Source organism: Lithobates pipiens, unplaced genomic scaffold, assembly GCF_037356315.1.
Source record: "Lithobates pipiens isolate NorthernLeopardFrog02 unplaced genomic scaffold, aLitPip1_a1.2 Scaffold_30, whole genome shotgun sequence".
NCBI classification, from domain to species: domain Eukaryota; kingdom Metazoa; phylum Chordata; class Amphibia; order Anura; family Ranidae; genus Lithobates; species Lithobates pipiens.
Window position 1 is genome coordinate 97,170,536 of NW_027507791.1, and position 19,580 is coordinate 97,190,115.

A 19,580-nucleotide genomic window follows, 5' to 3' on the forward strand; every position below is an offset into this window, starting at 1 on the left:
CGGTAGGGACTGAGTGCAGATGATGAAGTGGGCTTCAGTTGCTGTCTCTGTTCATTCCAATGCTTAGTGACTACAGCAGTGCTGGAGCTCAGGGCAGAGGTCATTGAATATGGCTAAATCCCCACAGACTATCAAGGCTGTCCACCCAATTAAAATGAATTATTTTAAATGATTATTATTTTTATACAGGATATATATAGCACCAGTTTGCGTAGCGCTTTACAACATGAGGGCAGACACTACAGTTACAATATATTTCAATACAGGAGGAATCAGAGGGCCCTGCTCGTTAGAGCTTACAATCTAGAAGGGAGGGTCAAGTGAAACAAAAGGTAATAACTGTGGAGGATGAACTGAGGGAGAAAATGAAAATGCAGTTGTTAAGTGTGGGTAGGATAGGCTTCTCTGAAGAGGAGGGTTTTCAGGGATCATCTACAAGCTAATAGAGTAGAAGATAATTGGACAGGATGGAGTAAGGACTTCCATAGGATTGGAGAGGCTCTGGAAAAAGGCGAGCATGGAAGGAGGTGATAAGGGAGGTAGAAAGCAGGAGGTCTTGGGAGGAATGAAGAGAATGATTAGGTTGGTATTTTGAGACTAGGCTATTGATGTTGCGAGGGACTAAATTGTGGATGGTTTTGTAAATTGTTGTTAGTATTTTGAATTAAATTTGTTGGGTGAAGGGGACCTAGTGGAGGGATTGACAGAGAGGAGTAGCAGACATAGAGTGATTGGTAAGGTGGATGAATCTGGCAGCAGCATTCGTGATGTATTGAAGGGCGGATAGCCTATGTAGAGGTAAGCCAATGAGGAGGGATTTGCAGCAATCGAGGTGAGAGATGACCACGGAGGGAATTATTGTTGTGTCATTGGTTAGAAAGGGGCGTATTTTGGAGACGTTGCAGAGGTTGAGGCGGCCAGATTTGGACAGTGATATGACATGGGTCTTAAAGGAGAGTTCAGAGTCCAGGACTACACCTAGGGCACACGGCTGCCACCCCCTCTCTCCAGCATCTCCCCCTCTATGATTAATGGATAGATTCATGCACTGCATGTATCTATTCATGGATGCCCCCCCCCCCCCCCCTGGCCCCTTTTTCGGACAACGGTCGCCTGAATTACAACGGCAGGGGTGTATTTCTGAAGTACCTAAATAGAGCCATAGGCTCTAATAGGCGTCAAAAAAGGTGAACTCTGAGCACAAAGCATCGTGATTGCAGTCCACCCAGGTGTGTTAGAAAAGCAAATGTATATTCGCTTTTCTAACACTGAACCGCCAATCAGGTAGCGTGGGTCTATTACCCGTCATCTGATTGGCTGAAAGGACAGGCGCTGCGATTGGACACCTATCAGGAGGAGGGGAGGAGACGCATGGAGGACACAGCTTGCCACTGCTAGGTCTCACAGCTCGCCGCCGTCACCGAGATGGGGGGAGGGTCACAGTGGCAGCATTTGATGGGCACAGGGAGGCTGCAATTTATGTTTTTTTCTGAATTTTTCAGTTTGCCCCCCAAAAATTTTGAGCACCAGCCGCCACTGCTTAGGACCCTGACATGTGGGGATGGGCTTATAGTTGTTTCATTGATTTTTAGAGAGAGATCAGGGGAAGGTGCACGTGATGTAGGAAAAATTATACGTTTTAGTTTTAGATAGATTGAGTTTGAGGAAGTGGTGTGACATCCAGACTGATATATCTGTTAGTAAATCAGTGATACGTGATATTAAAAGGAACATGGGGTTGTGTTCAAAAATAATCTCTCTCTAGGGTTCACTTATGCTAAGTTTGTCAAATACTAATACAGCAGGTATATTACAGGACAAATTCATTGCCTATTTTGTATGCATGTAGTGTTTTTCCACGGTTCCTATACTGTGTAGAATGATTGTTTACTTTAATATCTCCTTCTTGTAAAGACCTCAGGATCAGTGTATGTTTGTTCTTACTACCAGTGTTTTCTGTTGTTTAGTTTATTTTTGTTTTTCTTTAGCCATGATAACTACAGCTTTCTTATATATGCTAAATTAAAGCATTGCATTAGGTTAATGATATGCCCAATGTAAAAACACGCCCATTTTAAATGAATTCCCCACCCCTAATTAAAGTACATTATTTACTTAAAATGGCTTGCTAAATGCACAACATAAAAAGGTGTCCCTGGAATTTTTTTTTAATGTTGACAACTATGCTGTTCCTTCTGCAGTCAAATTGCAGTACAGAGTTGTCACTGGGCAGACCTAAACTTCTAGTCTGACTTTATAGAACATGTTTATATGTAATTAGAAATACCCCTAAATCTCCTACCTCCTAAGGTTACAACAACAGTTTTTTTTCTTTTTCAAACAGGGAGTGTGACAATAGCAGATCTACTGGCAGGATCAACAAGTAATAAAACTATGTAACAAAGGGCTCAGAAAAACAAAAATGGCTGTGTTAATGCCATTGACAGATTATATCATGCATGTAATGTTTGCTCAGACCATAGTTCCATAGTTAATGTTTAAAGTGAGCGTGTAATAAAAGCAGACCTTTACAACTGGATAAAAAATAATGCAAGGAACATACACTCCACAATAATAATTATGCTACCAAAATTAGTGTGTGCTGTAAATCATAAAGCACAACTAAACCCATTGATTTAACGCTTTAAAATTTTTTTACATTTCTGGAATGCTGGGATTGCTAACTGTCACATTTGCTTGTGTCCTCAACCAAACTGTCAAATCATCCAATGGCTGGTGTCATAACTGATCACATGTGTAGCACCATGGAAATTGCAGATCAAACAGAAGCAGCTTCCTTTGCTGTAAAGGATAGGAGACTTTAAAGAGGAAGTAAACCCTGATGAGTTTACTTCCTCTTTCATTCCCTGCAAAGGCAAAGCATAATGGACTACTATGCATCGCATAGTAGTCCATTATGTGTCACTTACCTGACACAGGAGCCAGCGATGTCACCGCTGTCCTCTGTAGTCCGGCGCATCCATCTTCTCGGTGGGGTCTCGCTGCTCCGCCGCTGTCATTCGGCGAAGCATGCACCGTAGACAGCAGTGCCTGTCTTTCGGCAAATTTAGGAGATATTTTTTGGACCTACGGGTAAGCCTTAATCTAGGCTTATCTGTAGGTCAAAGTGTGTTGTAAGGGTTTACAACCACTTTAATTCCACTTTAGGACTGTCAGCAGATTGGCCTCTACAAATTCGGCAGTGCCTAAAAGTACCTAAAAATGGAGAGCAACTGTGCATGTACAGAGCAGGGTGAGACAGTGTATTACTGTATTTTAAACAGTATAGGCCAATGATGGCAAACCTTGGCACCCTAGATGGTTTTGAACTACATTTCCCATGATGCTCATGCACTTTGTAGTATAGTTGAGCATCATGGGAAATGTAGTTACAAAACATCTGGGGTGCCAAGGTTCACCATCACTGCTATAGGCACTTCATTTTCTGACTAAAGTTCAACTTTAATTTTAACCGGTTCCCGACCAGCGCACACTGATGTACATCGGCAGAATGGCACGGGCAGGCAAATGGGCGTACCTGTACATCCCTTTAAATTTGCCGCCCTGCCGGTTGGGACCCCTGTGAGTCCGGTGGTGGGTCCCACGGACTCAATCGCCGTGGGCATACCTGCGATCGTCTCACGGGGCAGCTGAACGGAGAGATGCCGTTGTAAACATGACGCTGGTTTCTCTCTCCCCTCTCTTTACTGATCTGTGCAGTGGAGGGGAGAGCCCAATACTCTGCCAGCCCAATACAATACAATACTCTGCCATATAATGCCATACAATACTCTGCCATATAATGCCAGTCAATACTCTTCCATATAATGCCAGTCAATACTCTGCCATATAATGCCAGCCAATACTCTGCAATACAATACTCTGCCAGCCAATGCTCTGCCAGCCAATACTCTGCCAGCCAATACTCTGCCATGCCATACAATACTCTGCCAGCCAATGCCATACAATACTCTGCCAGCCAATGCCATACAATACTCTGCCAGCCAATACTCTGCCATACAATACTCTGCCAGCCAATGCAATACAATACTCTGCCATACAATACTCTGCCAGCCAATGCAATACAATACTCTGCCATACAAAACTCTGCCAGCCAATGCAATACAATACTCTGCAATACAATTCTCTCATGGTTATCCAAAGGATTAATTAGCTAATCAAAAAAAAAACACTAGATTCATTAAAAATTAAAAATAAAAAAATAATCGGATAGTCGTTCACTAATCGAAAAAATAATCGATAGATTAGTCGACAGACAAATTAATCGTTAGTTGCAGCTCTAGTTCCTATAATTAGCTAGTCTATCAAAGCTCGGATAATATTAATGGTGATGATGTAATACCAAAATTAGCTACAAAATAAATACAATGCTCAAAGAAGCAAAGGTCTTTTTTATTTAGAGGGAAAATAGAACACTAACATAGAAATCTAAGAATATTAGAGAGCATATAGAAATAAAAGAGCAGAGATGATACGTTAGATACATCTGCCCTCTGTTCTGTGTCTTTTAGCTGGGCTCAATGAGAGACAGAAGAAGAGATTGTAGAAATGAGCTACAATCCGTAAGCTATAGGGGCTGTCCTTCCTAATCAGCAGGAAGTATGTTATTACCCCGCACGTTCTCCATGAAGTATGTTGCTGTCTTTCCAGTAGGGAGCAGTATTACGCTGTGAATAACTGCTTGACCCAGGTCAATGTTCCCATCCACATCTGATTTCTTTGATCCTACTGCAGGCCCATAAATGAGTCACTTTAATCTCCGCCTCATCAAGAGGTCCAAAGTGAGGCTTTTTTATCTTCATGCCCCACCACTAGGGGGTATGTGTGAGATCTGTTCCTGAGGCAGGGCTCTGGTATGCAATCTTTTGTTACACACACCCTTCTGTGTAATCTGATTCTTATGGCATTCCTGGGATGACAGGTTAGATAGCTCTTTGATAACCAGGTCTCAACAGTCCAGAAATATCTGATATAAAAAAAAAGTTGCACCATCCAACAGCGGCAGTGTGTACTAACATGGATGGTATTCATGTTAACTGGTGGCTGAGTGGTTGGGGGTGGTAAATCACATCTCCACTGCCAAGTTTTACTTTCTGACTGCCCATATAAACGAGACCTAAACCTAGCCATAAATAAATACAAGAGCTTATCACTAAATCTAGCCTGCATGAAATGATAATCATTTTTCAACTTACATTATCAAGCAGTTATTTCCACACTAAATACCTGGAACGTGTTTTTCTCTAGGTTTTTCGCTGGCAAGCCTCATATCGCAGGAAGCCACCAAGAAGAAGAAGTGTTAGTCAACTATATGTACAAGACGTGGCAATCAAATCTAGATGGAGTAAAAATATACAACTATACAGTTCTCCTCTCGTACCCTAATGCAAGTGATCCCAACTACATTGCCATCGTGTCCGCTGATGGTGTGGAAAGCGACCTATCACAAAAAGTGGAGGAAATACTTAGTCCCGATCAGAATGATTCCACTGTGGTTAACCCGTTCAATGCCTATTCCCCATCCGGTGTTATTGTGGTGAGCCATTTAGAAAAACATGTTATCATTGATGATAAATATATGGTGAAAAAATAAAAAAATAATGATGACTTTCTAACTAAAATCTATTTAGATCTCCAAAATCAAATCTTGATAATTATGCAATTATTGTAATATTCTTAGTTCCATTTTTACTACATTAATGTAAATATAATGTACCAATTTTAATGCAACCATTTTTGTTCTAAAGGGAGATCTAGTATATGTTAATTATGCTACTGTGGAAGATTTTCATTTCCTGACCCGTAATCTGTCAATGAATTTAACTGGTACTGTGGCAATTGCTAGATATGGGCGAATATTCAGAGGTGACAAGGTCAGTAAAGTCAAATACATTACAGCAGCTTTGCAGGGGTATAACATAAAATAAATAAATTGTCAAGTCTCAATCTTTATTAGGTGAAAAATGGAGAGTTATTTGGCTGTGCTGGGATGATAATATACTCTGATCCAGCGGATTATGCATTTGGTGACCAGGAACGAGTATACCCAGATGATTGGTGGTTGCCAGGCACAGGAGCTCAGCGAGGAACAGTTTTAAGAGGAGATGGAGATCCGTTAACCCCCTTCTACCCTTCAATTGGTAAGAAGTCCAAATGCCTATTAACACAATACTGTATACTTTTGAGGTAAGGATAAATTGAGACTACCTTATTTTCATTATTGTCAGTGAAGTAGTAAGTTCACATTTTTATAGCTCTATTTCTGAACAGATTGTACAGAGATTTTCAATTATGTTTAAGGTTTTTTTTCATCAATCACATATGACATTTTAAGGTATCGTTGTGAAATTATACACTGCCTAATTATTTTTAGAGATGCTCAGATCACATTTAAAGTTAGGTGGTGTATGGCCAAATAAATATAAAAACAAAAATTGCATCTGACAGGGCTACTGCTAACATGCATGAATGCACCACTATGTCTAAATCAGTTTTTTGTGATGTCACGATACTTGTGATTTTACACAAAAACGTGTTATCAGCAACAGTTCTAATTCATTCTCTGGCTACCATCTGCCTGTTAGAGTTCAGCATGTTGGCTTCACAGTTGATAACTCTTCAGTTGTGCCAATGTATGTACTTTTCTGCTTTCCGCAAAATTCAGAATTTGAGATTGACATTTTTTTGCCATGGTTATAGATTAGCAATTATTGAAGTTGGACATGATTTGCAGTTTTCAAACATTTACACATTCAAGAAACAAATCTAGACTTTCCAAAGCGGTATAGTATTTTAACAAAAAATAATAAATCAACCAAAACTGCATTTTCTTGTTTATAGTAGAGTGGAGAGGGGTTAGAACCTTTACGATTTAGGTTTACAAAATGTAATCTATTTTATATTGAATTTTTGGAATGTTAATTACAGTCAGGTCCATAAATATTGGGACATCGACACAATTCTAATCTTTTTGGCTCTATACACCACCACAATGGATTTGAAATGAAATGAACAAGATGTGCTTTAACTTTCAGTTTTAATTTGAGGGTATTTACATCCAAATCAGGGGAACAGTGAAGAAATTACAACAGTTTGTATACGTGCCTCCCACTTTTTATGGGACCAAAAGTAATCGGACAGATTAACAATCATTCATCAAACTTTCACTTTTTAATACTTGGTTGCAAATCCTTTACAGTCAATTACAGCCTGAAGTGTGGAATGCATAGACATCACCAGATGCTGGGTTTCATCCCTGGTGATGCTCTGCCAGGCCCCTACTGGAACAGTCTTTAGTTCCTGCTTATTCTTGGGGCATTTTCCCTTTATTTTTGTCTTCAGCAAGTAAAATGCATGCTCAATCGGATTCAGGTCAGGTGATTGACTTGGCCATTGCATAACATTCCACTTCTTTCCATTAAAAAACTCTTTGGTTGCTTTCGCAGTATGCTTCGGGTCATTGTCCATCTACACTGTGAAGCGCTGTCTAATGAGTTCTGAAGCATTTTGCTGAATATGAGCAGATAATATTGCCCGAAACACTTCAGAATTCATCCTGCTTCATTTGTCACCAGTCACATCATCAATAAATACAAGAGAACCAGTTCCATTGGCAGCCATACACACCCACGCCATGACACTACCACCACCATGCTTCACTGATGAGGCGGTATGCTTTGGATCATGAGCAGTTCCTTTCCTTCTCCATACTCTTCTCTTCCCATCACTATGGTACAAGTTGATCTTGGTCTCATCTGTCCATAGGATGTTGTTCCAGAACTGAGGCTTTTTTAGATATTGTTTGGCAAACTCTAATCTGGCCTTCCTGTTTTTAAGGCTCACCAATGGTTTACATCTTGTGTTGAACCCTCTGTATTCACTCTGGTGAAGTCTTTTCTTGATTGTTGACTTTGACACACATACACCTACCTCCCGGAGAGTGTTCTTGATCTGGCCAACTGTTGTGAAGGGTGTTTTCTTCACCAGGTAAAGAATTCTTCGGTCATCCATCACAGTTGTTTTCCGTGGTCTTCTGGGTCTTTTGGTGTTGCTGAGCTCACCGGTGCGTTCTTTCTTTTTAAGGATGTTCCAAACAGTTGATTTGGCCACACCTAATATTTTTTGCTATCTCTCTGATGGGTTTTTAGCCTAATGATGGCTTGCTTCACTGACAGTGACAGCTCTTTGGATCTCACATTGAGAGATGACAGCAACAGATTCCAAATGCAAATAGCACACTTGAAATTAACTCTGGACCTTTTATTTGCTCCTTGTAAATGGGATAATGAGGGAATGACACACACCTGGTCATGGAACGGCTAAGCAGCCAATTGTCCCATTACTTTTAGTCCCTTAAAAAGTGGGAGGCACATATACAAACTGTTGTAATTCCTACACCGTTCACCTGATTTGGATGTAAATACTCTCAAATTTAAGCTGAAAGACTGCAGTTAAAGCACATCTTGTTTGTTTCATTTCAAATCCATTGTGATGGTGTATAGAGCCAAAAAGATTAGAATTGTGTTGATGTCCCAATATTTATGGACCTGACTGTAAGTTTTGTTTTTGTTTTTTGAGTATTTAAAATAAATTTTTTGGCATTTTATACATCTACACCATGGTTGAAAACAGATATGCTGAAGTTTGCATTGTTTAATTAAACAGAGTGAAGTTTTTAACCACTAAGGATTTTTTTTTAAATGTTTTAATTTGTTAACATTAGGCTGGATTCACACCTATGCATTTTTTGGGGCTTTTTGCATTTTGCACTACAGAATATGTTCCATAGGAAACCATGTTAAATGGACTGTAGTGCAAATCTGCAAAATGCAAAAAGCACTAAAACTGCATAGGTGTGAATCCAGCCTGATAAAGCATTCAGGAAAACTGAAACCGTGGGGGTTATTTACAAAAGGCAAATCCACTTTCCAGTACAAGTGCAAAGTGCACTTAAAATTGCACTTGTAAGTGCAGTCATTGTAAATCTGAGGGGTAGATCTGAAATGAGGGGAAGCTCTCCTGATTTTATTATCCATTCATGTGCAAGCTAAAATGCAGTTTTTTATTTTCCTTCTATGCCCTCCTCGGATCTACAGCAACTGCACTTCCAAGTGCACTTTCAGTGCAATTTCAAGTGAAGTTTGCACTTGTAGTGCAAAGTGGATTTGCCTTTTCGTAAATAACCCCCAATGTTTATCAATGATCACCAGAATAAATGTAATTATTGTCGATAGAGTTTTGTATAGAAGTCAATGATTTTCAGAAGTCAACTTGTACAACATAAGCAAAATCTTCAGCTTGGTCAATGACTGAACAATTTTATGAGTGGGTCATTAGTAAAAGCAAAATCTAATTTATTTTTAGGCTCTGCGTTTTACTTCGATGAAAAGGATGTAGCATTACCAAAGATCCCAGTGACTCCAATAGGCTACAATGATGCAGTCAAGTATCTCAGGTACACTTATGTAACAGAGCCATCAAACCTAAACATTGTGGTATTAGTTACTCTTCTGAGTAGTGCTGGCCATGCAAGTTGATATTTTTGTTCAAATATCTTTGCAGAAATTATAAAAAAAATCAGAACATTCTTTCTAGCCATCATTGATTTAACTAATATCCTTCGAAAGCCCTTAAAATGTAGTTCAAAGTAGCTTTTTTAAGTAGAATCCCAGACGTATTATATACGCTTCATTACAATATGTACAATTTTTCCAGAACAAAGGTCACATTCAGTTAGAATTTTGTTCATTTGAGAAAAATTTTCCATCCTGCCCCTTTGAATTTTTTGTACAACCAGGGTGCCCATACATGGATAGAAATTCAGCTGGTCCCAGCCTAACTGGCCAAATTTTGATCTACAGTAAGTATAACCCGGCTTAAAGCGGAGGTCCACCCTAAAGTGGACCTTTCGCTCATCGGAACCCTCCCCCCCTCCGGCGCCACAATTGGCACCTTTCAGGGGGGAGGGGGGTGCAGATACCTGTACAGTACAGGTATCTGCACCCACTTCCGGGATCGCTCTCTGCGGAAACGGGCGTAGATTACGCCCCTTTCCGAAAGTCCCCCGCTGCCTGCTGGGAAACACACAGATCCCAGAGGCAGCGGGTCCATCCTTATTGCGCAGTGCGACTCGCGCATGCGCAGTAGGGAACCGGTAAATGAAGCCGAAAGGCTCCACTTCCTGATTCCCATACCCAAGATGGCGGCGGCAGCACCCGAGAGACGATCGAGAGATCGGCTTCGGGTGCCGACATCGCGGGCGCGCTGCACAGGTAAGTGTCACTATTTTAAAAGTCAGCAGCTGCAGTATTTGTAGCTGCTGGCTTTTAAAAAAAATAAATAAACGCGGAGTCCCGGCGGACTCCCGCTTTAACAATAATAATAACAATGATCTCTTTGCTACATACAATTTGCAGTTTTAAAGGCACAAACAAATCGACTAATAAACAATAAAAATGTGAAAACTACAGTAAAAAATAGCAAAAAGATATCTATTCATTGCAGTTGCAAATGGACAGATCAATTGTGATTGTTTCAGGAACCATGAATCAGATGGAGACAGAAAATGCAGTAAAAATCACACCTTTTTTACCACTTACGGACCGCCCGCTGTCGTTATACGTCGGCACTTTAACCACTTGACCACTGGGCACTTAAACACCCTTAATAACCAGACCAATTTTCAGCTTTCAGTGCTCTCACAATTTGAATGACAATTACTCGGTAATGCAACACTGTACCCATCTGAAATTTTCGTCCTTTTTTTCCCACAAATAGAGCTTTCTTTTGGTGGTATTTGATCACCTCTGCGTTTTTTATTTTTTGTGCTATTAATGAAAAAATACAGAAAATTTTGTAAAAAAAAGCATTTTTCTTCATTTCTATTAAAAATTTTTGCAAATAAGTAATTTTTCTTCATAAATTTGGCCAAAAATGTATACTGCTAAATGTCTTTAGTAAAAATAACCCAAATTAGTGGATATTATTTATTCTGCGTGAAAGTTATAGGGTCTACAAGCTATGGTGCCAATCACTGAAAATGTATCAATTTGATCACAGCTGATGTACTGACAGTCTATCTCATTTCTGGAGACCCTAACAAGCCAGTAATGTACAAAAACCCCCCAAATGACCCCTTTTTGGAAAGTAGACATTCCAAGGTATTTAGTACGTGGCACGGTTAGTTTTTTGAAGTTGTAATTTTTTCCCACAATTCTTTGCAAAATAAAGATTTTTTTTATTTTAATTTTTTTTCACACCAAATTGTCATTTTACCAGGCTATTTCTCTCACACGGCATATACATTCCACAAATGAAACCCCAAAATACATTCTGCTGCTCCTCCTGAGTACGGTGATACCACATGTGTTAGACTTTTACACAGCCTGGCCACATACACAAGTCCAACATTGAAGTAGCAACTTCAGGCGTTCTAGGAGCATAAATTACACATCTAATACCTCAACCACCTAGAAGCTTGTAGGCTTCCTCACTAGTAAAATATTTTTTTGCTATTCTTGTGGCTGGTGAGGCTGCACTGCAGAGCACTGTCGTGGCACAGGCGGCACAGGTGGGCACTGATGGACACAGGCGGCACAGGTGGGCACTGATGGGCACAGGTGGGCACTGATGGACACAGGCGCCACTGATGGACACAGGCGGCACTGATGGGGCACTGCAGTGGCACAGGTGGCACTGATGGGCGCAGGTGGCACTGATGGGCGCAGGTGGCACTGATGGGCACAGGTGGCACTGATGGGCACTATAGTGACTTTGGTGGCACTGGTGTGGCTCTGGTGGCACTGATTAGCACACAGGCGGCACTGGTGGGCACAGGCGGCACTGGTGGGCACAGGCGGCACTGGTGGGCACAGGCGGCACTGGTGGGCACAGACGGCACTGATGTGGCACTGCAGTGGCGCAGATGAGCACTGATGGGCACATATGGCACTGATGGGCACAGGTGGCACTGATGGGCCCAGGTGGCACTGCTGGGAACAGGTGGCACTGGTGTGGCACTGGTGTGGCACTGGTATGGCACTGGTATGCACTGTAGTGGCACTGGTATGCACTGGTATGCACTGGGGTGGCACTGGGGTGGCTCTGCTGGCACAGAGGTGGCACAGAGGTGGCACAGAGGTGGCACAGAGGTGGCACAGAGGTGGCAAAGGTGGCACAGGTCGCACAGGTGGCACAGATGTGGCACAGGTGATAGATGGCACTGGTCTGGCACTGGTCTGGCACTGTTCTGGCACTGTTGTGGCACTATTTGGGCACTGCTGGGCACTGCTGGGCACTCACGGTTATGTTTTAGTTTCACTGGAATGTTCTCCTCTCCTCTCACGCTGCATCGGTGTGAGGAGAGGAGACTGATGACCTTAGCTTGACCCGGCAAGCCGAATTGTTTACATTTGTGATCGCTCCGTCATTGGACGGAGCGATCACGTGGTAAAGGACTGCTGCCATTGGTCCTTTACCGCGATCCGTGTTGCGCCGGGTCCCGTGAACTCGGCGAGCACGGATGTTCCGGCGTGCGCGCCCCAGGGGGCGCGCACGAACGATTCTCCGGGAGGCCGTTAATTAACGGCCTCTCAGAGATAGCAAACCGACCTATAGCCGTTAATCGGCTATAGGCCGGTTATTAAGTGGTTAACCACTTGCTTACAGGGCACTTAAACACCTTCCTGCCCAGACCAATTTTCAGCTTTCGGTGCTCTCACAATTTGAATGACAATTACTCAGTCATGCAACACTGTACCCAAATGAATTTTTTGTCCTTTTTTTCCCACAAATAGAGCTTTCTTTTGGTGGTATTTGATCACCTCTGGGGTTTTTATTTTTTGCGCTATAAATGAAAAAAGACCGAAAATTTTGAAAAAAAACGCATATTTCTTTGTTTCTGTGACAGAATTATGCAAATTATTAATTTTTCTTCATAAATTTTGGTCACAATTTATACTGCTACATGTCTTTGGTAAAAATAACCCAAATTAGTGGATATTATTTGGTCTTTGTGAAAGTTAGAGAGTCTACAAGCTGTGGTGCGAATCGCACAAAATTGATCACATCTGATGTACTGGTGGCCTATCTCGCTTCTTGTGACCCGAACAAGTCAGGAAAGTACAAATACCCCCCAAATGACCCCTTTTTGGAAAGTAGACATTCCAAGGTATTTAGTAAGAGGTATAGTGAGCTTTTTGATGTTGTCATTTTTTTCCCACAATTCTTTGCAAAATTAAGATTTTTCATTTTTTTTTTTTCTCCACAAAATTGTCATTGTAATAGGTTATTTCTCTCACGTGGCATGTGTATACCACAAATGACACCCCCCAAAAAATTCTGCTACTCCTCCCGAGTATTACAATACCACATGTGTGGGACTTTTTCACAGCCTGGCCACATAGAGAGGCCCAACATGCAGGTAGCGCCATCATGTGTTCTAGGAACATAAGTTACACATCTAACTTGTTGACTATTTATTACACTTTTGAAGCACCAGGACAATGACACGTGACACTGATGACAGATGGCACTGATACGTGGCAATGATGACAGGTGGCACTGATGACAGATGGCACTAATATGTGGCACTGATGACAGATGGCACTAATATGTGGCACTGATGACGCGTGGCACTTATACGTGGCACTGATGACACGTGGCACTAATACGTGGCACTGATGACACGTGGCACTGAAACGTGGCACCGATGACAGATGGCACTAATACGTGGCACTAATATGTGCCACCGATGACAGATGGCACTAATACATGGCACCGATGACGCGTGACACTGATGACAGATGGCACTGATAAGTGGCATTGATGACACGTGACACTGACAACAGATGGCACGTGACACTGACAGGTGGCACTGATGACAAATGGCACTGATACGTGGCACTGATGACAGATGGCACTATGTGGCACTGACGGCAGGTGGCACTGACGGCAGGTGGCACTGGGGGCAGGTGGCACTGGGGGCAGGTGGCACTGGGGGCAGGTGGCACTGACGGCAGGTGGCACTGGGGTGGATGGCACTGGGGGCAGGTAGCACTGGGGTGGATGGCACTGGGGGCAGGTAGCACTGGGGTGGATGGCACTGGGGGCAGGTAGCACTGGGGTGGATGGCACTAGGGGCAGGTAGCACTGGGGTGGATGGCACTAGGGGCAGGTAGCACTGGGGTGGATGGCACTGGGGGCAGGTAGCACTGGGGTGGATGGCACTGGGGGCAGGTAGCACTGGGGTGGATGGCACTGGGGCAGATAGCACTGCTGGGGGCGGATGGCACTGCTGGGGGCGGATGGCACTGCTGGGGGCGGATGGCACTTTTTATTTCATTTTTTTAATTTTTTTTTTTTCCAGAATCAGAACGGCTGCCGCTGCAGCCGTTCATCTCTCCCCTCTCGCACTGTCTGTGCGAGGAAGGAGAGCGGCGCTGCGAGATGATCTCATATGTTTACATATGAGATCATCTCCCATTGGACACGCCGATCACGCTGTAAACGGCCGCTGTGATTGGCCGTTTACAGCGATCTGTGTTTGCCTGTCCCCGGGGGACACGGCGAACACAGAACTTCCGCGATGCGCGCCCGCGGCGGCGCGCATTGCGGAAGTAAACATCAGGCCGTCCAGGGACGACCGCCCGAACGAACGCGCCTGCTCTACGGCCGTAATTCGGCTATAGGGCGGGCGCGAGGAGGTTAAAGAGGGATATCGTTGTTATGGCAACAGCTAGCTACCATAATCCCGGGATCCTCTTCTTCAGTTTTGGAAGATGGCCCCCACCCCTCTCCATACCATTGCAGGGCGGAAGCAATGTCAAAACGTCACTTCCGTCCATAGCTCTTAAGAGCCTTTTTTTTTTTTTATTCAAATTACATTTAACTTTCTATTGTAAATATGAGATCTAAAGGTCTTTTTTTTAAAACCAGATCTCATATTTAAGAGGTCTCGTCATGCTTTTTTTCTATTACAAGGGATGTTTACATTCATTGTAATAGGAATAAAAGTGACATTATTTTTTTTTAAAGAACATTATAAAATTAAAAAATAAAAGGTAAAATAAATAAGAATTATTATTTTTTTAAACATGACCCGTCCCGCCGAGTTTGCGTGCAGAAGCAAACGCATACCTGGGCAGCGCCCTCATATAAAAACAGTGTTCAAATCATTCATATGAGGTATCACCATGATCGTTAGAACGAGAGCAATAATTCTGGTCCTATAGCTCCTCTGTAACTGTAAACATGCAACCTGTAGAATCTTTTAAACGTCACTGTAGAGCGCCTATAGAGATTTTTAAGGGTATTATTATTATTATTATTTTTATTATTATTATACAGAATTTATATAGTGCCGACAGTTTACCCAGTGCTTTACAACATTAGGGCAGACACTTACAATACAATTCAATACAGGAGGAATCAGAGAGCCCTGCTCGTTAGAGCTTACAATCTAGGAGGGAGGGTCAAGTTATACAAAAGGGTAATAGCTGTGGGGAATGAGCTAATGGACAAAATAGTGCAGTTGTTAGATGGAGGCGGGATAGGCTTCTCTGAAGAGGAAAGTTTTCAGGGATCGCCTAAATGTAAATACATTTGGAGACAGTCTGATAGCTTGGGGTAGGGAATTCCAGAGGATGGGTGAGGCTCAGGAGGAGGGCTGGAGGTGGATATGGGAGGAGGTAATGAGGGACCTAGAGAGCAGGAGGTTTTGGGAGGAACAAAGAGGGCAATTAGGTTGGTATTTTGGGACTAGGCTAGTCTAGTTTACTGCTAGGTGAGAGTGCTAACCACTACACCACTGCCGCCCACCACCACTGTGCCACCCACAGTTGCCGTAGTCAAGGCGAGAGATAACCAGGGAGTGAATCAGGAGCTTTGTGGTTTCATTGGTTGGAAATGGACATAGTTTAGAGATGTTGAGGTGGCAAGCTTTGGAAAATGATTGGATTGGGGCCGAAAGGAGAATTCAGAGTGCAGGATAACACCTACCATGCTGACATGTGGGGATGGGTGGATGGTTTTGCCATTGCTCTTGACAGATAAGTCAGGGGAAGAGGCACATGGGGGAGGAAATATTATAAGTTCGGTTTTGGGCCAGTTGAGTTTGAGGAAGTGGTGTGACATCCATACAGATATGTCTGTTAGTAAGTTAGTGATGCGTGAGGAGACTGATGGAGTGAGTTGAGGGGTGGAGAGATAGATTTGTGTGTCGTTAGCATAGAAATGATCAGCTGACCCAGGGAAGAGGTGTACATTGAAAATAAAAGGTCCAAGAACAGAACCTTGGGGGACCCCGATGGAGAAGGGAAGAGGAGGGGAGGAAGTAGAATTGTAAGTGACACTGAAGGTGCATTGGGATAGGTAGGATGAGAGCCACTGAAGAGCACAGTCACAGAAACCGAGGGAGTAACGTTTTTTGGGGAGGACGGGGTGGTCAACCATATCAAAAGCAGCTGAAAGGTCCAGAAGTACAGAATAGTGTCCATTGGTTTTTGCAGTTAGTAGGTTATTTGTGAGTTTTAAAAGAGAAGTTTCTGTGGAGTATTGAGGGTGAAATCCAGATTGAAGGGGATCAAGAAGGTTATTCTTAATGAGGTGGTCACTCAGTTGGTTAAAAACCAGGCGTTCAAGGAGTTTAGAGGAAAAGGGGAGCGGTACATGTTTTAGAGCACTGGGATAAATGTCAAAGGTGAGGGAGAGATTGAAGATGTGGGTTAGAGACAGAACGTGAGGTGAAATCTTCTGAACAGGGGCACAGAAGGCAAAAAAAAACATTACAGGGGTGATAACCCTTCCCTATGCTACCCAAAAAACGTAAAAATATTTTTTTTGGCTGGAGCTACACTTAAAATATTTACCTGTTCCAACTTATAAACAGATTCAACTTAAGAACAAACCTACAGACCCCATCTTGTTTGTAACCCAGGGACCGCCTGTATATGACATACTAACCCCACCCACCATACCCACCTAGATTAGAGACCTGACTAAAAGGACACTAACCTCTACAGCATGATTATTGTTTTAACACTTTTATTTACTCAGTCATTTCTAGGAAGTCTCAGCAGGGTCTGGAAGTTCTCACCCAAGCCAGATTGGTTGTTGTAATATGATAATTATAGCATAATATGATTATTATAGCATACTTTACAATGTCATATTACTTAAAAGGACGGTTCACATAATTTAGGCTAAACATGTATACTGCATAAAACTACTTAAGTGAAATCAGTCTTATAATGCTTTTGTTTGTTTTTCTAGTAAGATGTCTGGAATAGAGGCACCAAACTCATGGAAAGGAAAGCTAAATGTCATATACAAATTAGGACCGGGCTTTGCACCTCCTTTCGAGAACAGGTAACCTATTCAAAAAAGTGTATTTTTTAGTATGTAGGCTTTATGTTAAGTAAATATAAAATCTAAGAGAATGATTTACAAAGTGCTCTAACTGTGTATCCATAATCTTTATAAACCAAAATCTATCTGTATGCCGTTTTGTGACAATGAGTAATGTAAGTTACTGATTTACAAATCTCAGAGATTCTTTGCCATTTACACAGGTAAAACATGCACAGTGTGGACCATTGTAAAGTTTTATAATATCTTTGCCCAACTAGATCATCTGCATAATAGTCGCTAATGGACTTTTTTTTACATATATCGCCCATATCCTACATTCTATAGTCTATTATAAGTGCAATTAGCAAAGTCCCGGCGCCCCTGAAACCCAATGGTGACCTCCAGAATTAAGGACAGCTGACATCCTTCAGTGTAGAGTGGGTTACAAGGCATGACCGATGTAATGCAAGATGAACAGGTGGGCGCCAGACACTTTTTTTAATGCAAAGAGATTTATTGTCGCCTAAACAGAACTGTGGGACAGAGGATTAGGGCCAGGACACCCTTAAGTAGATGCAATGTTAATTGGCAGACTCCGAGATGTCTATAGGTAGACAGCTATACAGGTGAAGGCCTCCAGCTGGACACCACTTCTGTATAGGTAGGACCTCTGTCTCCTATGGCAACAATCTTGTAGCTGTTACTAACGGTAAAGGTATTCAACTTTCTGCAATAGGAACAGTTCTCTTTACCCCACACTCACTCAGATAGCCTAGCAGCCAGATTTCCCCGGGGTAGGCCTTAGGTTTCTGGCCTACAGCCCAGACAGCCGTCCAGGTGGCACAGAAACCCGATCACCTGATTCCACCCAAATAAATAGGTGCTTCCAGCAGGCCAAGAAAATCCCTACCCATTGGCTGAGATACGCCATTCATTCCTAATCTGTCTTTGCAGTGCCCTTGTCTTATCTAATGTCACCAGATACCTGGCCATCTAGTGACAGAAGAGAGAAGGGCTAATGTACTCAGGGCAGTTGAAAACCGATTCTGAATGCTGGAAACTGACAGCTGGAAACCAACAATGAAAAACGTCCATTTTACAGCTTTTACATAACGGGTTTATGCAAGTTTAGCACCAGTTATGAGTGTTTGCATCTTGAAGCATTTTTTACAGGTAAGCTCAGGAGACCCTCCCAAATGCCCGCAATGCATGAAAAACAAGTATCATTAACTATTTCAGCCATTCTGTGAGAGAAGAGAGAGCAGTCTGCTTTTTTTTCCACTATAATGAGCATGTGTGAGGAAATGCTACTGATGTTGCTCTGAAGATGTAGAAAATTGCATGAGAGGACCAGAGTTCATTGCTACCGGACTCATCTATTGATGCAGGCAATAGCATGTGGTGACATTTATGTTTTTTCAACATGTTTCTATGTTTAAAAATGATCAGAAATGTTTTCCCCTTTTAAAAACATTTATAAACGCAAACGTGCATAAACACAGTTTACCGTGGTTACACACGGTTACATGCATTTTGCGTTTCAAATGCCAGTAAATTACAGTGCTGAGTGCGATTTTTCTGCTTTAAAAAAAAAATGCCTGTAACCTCAACTGCCTCCAAAATACTATAAATGACTGAGTGTACATGTACACATAGGATAACAGAGGAGGGTTCAGGAGTTGCTGAAAAAAAACGCCCAACTGCTCCTAAACTTCAGTTTTTCTGTTCAGTTAGATGCAGGAAAAATACAATTCTTTGGCAATGTGACTTTTTGCCACTAGAGGGCAATGGATAAAAATGTTCTATGCAAGTAACCTTACTATTCAGATGCTATATTGAATAGTTTGTCAACTGAATAAATAGTATTATTGTTATTATAGCACACCTAATGTAACAGAACATTATTTTTTGCCCTCTTGCTCACCTTAGCTGTAATTAAAATATGTTAACTTATATCTAATGAAATACTTAGCTGTTACAAAGAAAAGATCAATCTTTCGCACTTCTTATGTTTTAGATACATAGGCATTGGGTCAAATCATCTTTGTTTGGAAAATGTGGCATTCTATACTAGGCATTGACAAAAATTGGAGCAAAGTTGGGTGGGACTTTACATGTATCATGTAGGGTTTTTAAGAAAAATACACCAATCGAGAAAATTTTAAGGAAAATGTATTCAATTTTATTTAACATATATCCAAAGAAAAATTAAA

General features: G+C 42.0%; 1 protein-coding gene across 2 annotated transcripts in view; it reads left to right on the forward strand.

Moving 5' to 3' along the window:
- Positions 1–19,580, forward strand: part of LOC143943111 (putative N-acetylated-alpha-linked acidic dipeptidase) — a 232,883-nt gene that overhangs the window by 38,734 nt on the left and 174,569 nt on the right. For both annotated transcript variants that reach the window (XM_077464673.1, XM_077464672.1), the window contains 5 exons: positions 5,269–5,557; positions 5,769–5,894; positions 5,978–6,161; positions 9,385–9,475; positions 17,290–17,385. In XM_077464673.1, coding sequence (XP_077320799.1) covers positions 5,269–5,557; positions 5,769–5,894; positions 5,978–6,161; positions 9,385–9,475; positions 17,290–17,385 — 786 coding nt within the window. The remainder of the gene's footprint in view (positions 1–5,268; positions 5,558–5,768; positions 5,895–5,977; positions 6,162–9,384; positions 9,476–17,289; positions 17,386–19,580) is intronic.